General features: G+C 35.1%; 1 protein-coding gene across 2 annotated transcripts in view; it reads right to left on the reverse strand.

The window, feature by feature from the left end:
* Positions 1-6: 6 nt before the first annotated feature.
* The window catches only part of LOC117105368 (neuronal acetylcholine receptor subunit alpha-10-like), a 24503-nt gene continuing 19977 nt past the window's right edge, over positions 7-4532 (reverse strand). For both annotated transcript variants that reach the window (XM_033246498.1, XM_033246499.1), the window contains 3 exons: positions 2926-3035; positions 1265-1806; positions 7-963 (listed from right to left, as the gene is read on the reverse strand). In XM_033246498.1, the coding sequence (XP_033102389.1) occupies positions 422-963; positions 1265-1806; positions 2926-3035 (1194 nt within the window). In that variant the 3' untranslated portion in view covers positions 7-421. The remainder of the gene's footprint in view (positions 964-1264; positions 1807-2925; positions 3036-4532) is intronic.

Below are 4532 nucleotides of genomic sequence, written 5' to 3' on the forward strand. Positions count from 1 at the left end.
TTATATAGGCCTAGTCAATCGCTGAGGGCGCAAGAGAAAGTAGAGACCACATCATTTTTTGACATGCTGGATGTTTTCCTTCTGGACTGTCATTTTGTATTGCACGGCATTGAATATTCTGGTTACTTTCATTTTTTATTCCTCGTCACAATGCATAAAGAACCTGTATGCGACATACATGTCAGAAACATTGTAGCAATAACTATAACATTATATAGGCCTGTGTATGTTTATATGTTAGTAAATATAACGTTATATAGACATATTACATTCATTTATCTTTGTCCATTGTATAATAAATTTTGTTGCACACCCCGACCACTGGGTTAAACACATAGGCCTAATGGAACACATACTTAGCTCCCTGGGGAAAATTTTGCTGCTGTAATCAGCTTATTGAAAACAAAGATAAAAATAAAGTTTACATGTAACTGTCGTAAGCGGCTACGTATGGATGAGTTGTAATCAAGCCAATGACAGTAAGAAAAGCCGTTAATGCTATAATCAATGTTATAAACAGAAGAATTCTGTCTATTAGCACGGCAACTTCCCGCCACTCGTTTTCATATTTTTCTTTTATTTTGCTTGTTTCTCTATCTTTTTTTATCTCTCGAAGCTCCTCCAATATTTTCGATAATTCTCTGCAGCCAATCTTTTGCTGTATTAAGCTTGAAGGACGTCCTGTTTCCCTATCAGTACTTTCTGTCAGTTCATGTTTGTTTTTTGTCCGATTTAGATAAATTCCGCCTTCATTAATCTTAGCTTCAGACGGGGTGAGCACACTTTTGAAGTAGCCGGTCTTCTGGTGGTTTCTACCGATTGTTCGACCTACTTTGCTTAGCAGCAGCGAACGTAGCCAAGGCGGGACTCGGCTGGGTTGTCTTCGGTTGTAGATGTTCATGACGAATGCCGTGGCAACGACGCTGCAGCTACTCATACACATGAGTGATGTAAAATACGATTCTGGAAATACAAATAATCATCATTATTTTATACACAGAATACGTATTATGATCTAGGATTAGCCCTAAACATTAAAAATTTATTTTCCCATTAAAAATACCAAATAAATATTATAAAAAATCATTTTTTAATTACTGACCATGTGCAAGGGAGGTAGTATTTTTTTTTCGCAAAATGATTTAATATATCTATTAATAATATATTAATGAATAATATTATACACATAATTACGATGAAGAATTCTTTTCTTAGTGAATACATTAAAATGTATATAAGTCAAAACAGGTTTTTATGTACTTACGAATGATTGGTGTGCTGTCTGCCGATGGTGGTAGTGTTTGTGCTATAAGTTGCTGAAATAGTAAGATTGCAAGTAAGGTTGTCACTCCAAAGGAAGTTTTCTCTCCACTTTCTGGAGGAAGAAGAAACACAAACATCGTCAAGAACGAAAGTAAGGAGCACGGAAGTAGTATTATTTCGACGAAGAATCGTTCGCGCCGTTTAATTATCACAGTATATTTAACAAATGCATATGTTTCAGGACAACAATTGTATTTTCTTTCTTCCCTCTCGGTGACGACTTTAACTAGCTTCCATATTCCATTTTCATGGTATTCTGTTTGAACGGACTGAGGAGATGTGTCCGGGTAAAGGTCCTCTTGCGCTCTGTCGTACATCCACGTTCCGAAGACTAGTTCACAGTGTTGAACATCAAGCGGGAACAATCGGACGTTGATTTTGCAAAATGTGTGGAATATTGCCGGCGATGAAAAAACTACACTGCCGTCATACGAAACAATTAGTTTCAGCGAGTCTTTAATGTGCTCAAATTCATCATCAATGCTGGGTAAATATACATACAAACAGAGAGTTAATACACATTTAAGTTTGATTAAGTACGGTCGCTTTTTAATCAATCTAGGCCTATTTAAAGACGATATTAATCAGATTTTACTCTAGAACTTGGCTATCAGCATAGACATAGTTTTCAAGTCCCCCAAGGATTATCAGTGTGCGTTGATTTGAGCTCATATACATGGAACGCCAAAAGGGCAAATTTCAAATACAGTCGAATTTAAGCACACTCAAGATACTGTCGGTTAACACATTCGATTTTCGTCAAGCACTCTTGTTTATCAGGCACAATCGGTTAACAAACACAGTCGATTTTCGGCAGGCACACTCGGTTTTTTAGGCACAGTCGGTTAACAACACAGTCGATTGTGCTTTGCGAAAATAGACTGTGTTTGTTAACTGACTGTGCCTGAAAACCAAGTGTGCTTGCGGAAATCAACTGTGTTTGGTAACCGCTATTGTGCATAGAGTACTACAGTGTTACGTCACGTTATGATAAGTATATTGCTGTTTTAACAATAATACATTTAATAGACATTTTAAACTATCAATATAGGACTGTTAAAATTCAATTCAATTTATTAATCCATTAAAAACGTACTTGATAAATATCAAGAAATGACAAAAGAACAACACCTACAGAAAACAAAAATATAGTACATATTAAAAAATGGGAAACGATGAACATTAAATAACACATTGTTAAAGTGGGGCCGTTCGAGATAATATTACCCTAGGGGGTTCGAGGGTATTCCCCAGCTAAATTTCTGTGTTCTAGACACCATAAAATAACCTCTGTGGCGTTTTGGGCGATCAATTTTTTTTTTTTTTTTACCTTCCAAAAGTGGGGGTCGGCCCCCCCAAATCCGCCCCTGTTAAGCTGTATTCCCTGTTCCTGTTTTCTGATCGGTTTGGTAAGCTTTCCGATCCGAAATTCGGATTGGGTGTGAATGCACCGTTAAGGTTCTGTGCTTGCAATCAAAGGATTACAGGTTGGAGTCATATCCAATGTAGCCACGTATTTGAGTCATTATAGAGAACCTTAATTACATTACGATTTAATTAGATATTATATCTCGGATAATATCAGGACAACGTGCCACTTACCTGTTATATAGGGTTATGTCAGGACACCATACATAATGTTTATCTATCATAACACTCGTGATGTTATTGTATTCCCCTGGATTCCACGTTAGATATTCATCTGTCCAAGTCTAAAATCAAAATAATTAATTATCTTATTTTCAGTGTTAATGATAGCTAGTGCTAAACTAATGACTTATATAATATATAGGCCTATATATATATATATATACTGTCTCTTATACACATCTAGATGTGTATAAGAGACAGGAACATTGAAATACATTAAAATTGTAAACATATATTTGTCTTCATTCCATACATAATAGTCATACTTGGTTTTATTTTTGGTACATTCGCACTTACGGATGTGTTTAAATGGGTTTAATATGCAATTAATGTCACACATCAGCTACTCGCTTACAATGATAATGAATGCTTTTAAAATGATAATTATAGGAACTTGATACCATCAAAAGTTCATTGCCTGGTGAAGTGTGGCTGACAGCACACGAAACGTCGCAAGTACGTATAATATTATTAAAGGTAAAGGTAGAAGTATAACCCATAATTTGCAGCGTCATTGTGCTGAATTGCGTATGGGCGTGGTCCGTGACTACCAAGCAGCCGTAAAGAGGCGCTTCTTGGTAGATACATGTTCACATCATTTAGTACGGCAGCTTAGGGCCATAGTTGGACTTAATGTGGACGTTCCGGACAAAAGCACCAATTTTTTTTTACATGCTCCTTATGGTCATAGCATTCAATTTTTGGTAGGAACCACCTCATCCAAAGTCATTATGGCGGCCATCTTGGATTTCAAAATGGTAGCCTTATAAAACCTATGTTTATTTATATCTCCGCTTCTAAATCACTTTGAATTATAATTCTAATGTCTAAGAGTATGTTTATATGGTCGAGGAATACCACCATATCATTTTTGACCTGGTCAGATTACCACAAATGGGTCATTTAAGGGCATTCAAGGTCAAATATTGTATGGTATCTTTAAAATTACGTAATTGTCAAATTTTACCCTTAGAATCATACCCAGGCTCTCAGAATTCAAAATTTTTACTATGAACTACAATATTTCATTCGAGGTCATTCTGGCGGCCATCTTGAATTTCAAAATGGCTGCCACGCAAAACCTATATTTATAAATATATCGGCTTTTAAACAACTTCTAATAAGAATTATGATGTCTAAAAATAGTCAAGGATTTATAGCACTTGTGACATGGTCAGATGGTCATTTAGGGTCAATTTCATTTCTCTGTTAAATACGTAGAATAGTTTGTAAGTGTTCGTGTTTTACAGCAAAATCATACATAAGCTCACAAAATTTAATTTTTGATAGGAACTATTTTATTAGAGGTCATTATGACAGCCATTTTAGGTCAAGGTCATTAAGCAGCCATATTAAATTTCAAGGTGACCATCATGTAAAACATGTTTTGTTCCTTTAAATATGTTTACTGTACTGCATAGTCAAAGAATAACATCAAAAGTAGTGATATGTATTTGTATTTATTATATTCCATTATATTTTGAAAGTCTGATATCAGAAATTGTATTTAATGTGAAATGATAAATTGATATCAAAAAGAATGGTATAATATATATATA

The sequence above is a fragment of the Anneissia japonica genome, unplaced genomic scaffold (assembly GCF_011630105.1).
Source record: "Anneissia japonica isolate Jap-2015-1 unplaced genomic scaffold, ASM1163010v1 scaffold287726_len2788222_cov184, whole genome shotgun sequence".
In the NCBI taxonomy this organism is placed as follows: Eukaryota; Metazoa; Echinodermata; class Crinoidea; order Comatulida; family Comatulidae; genus Anneissia; species Anneissia japonica.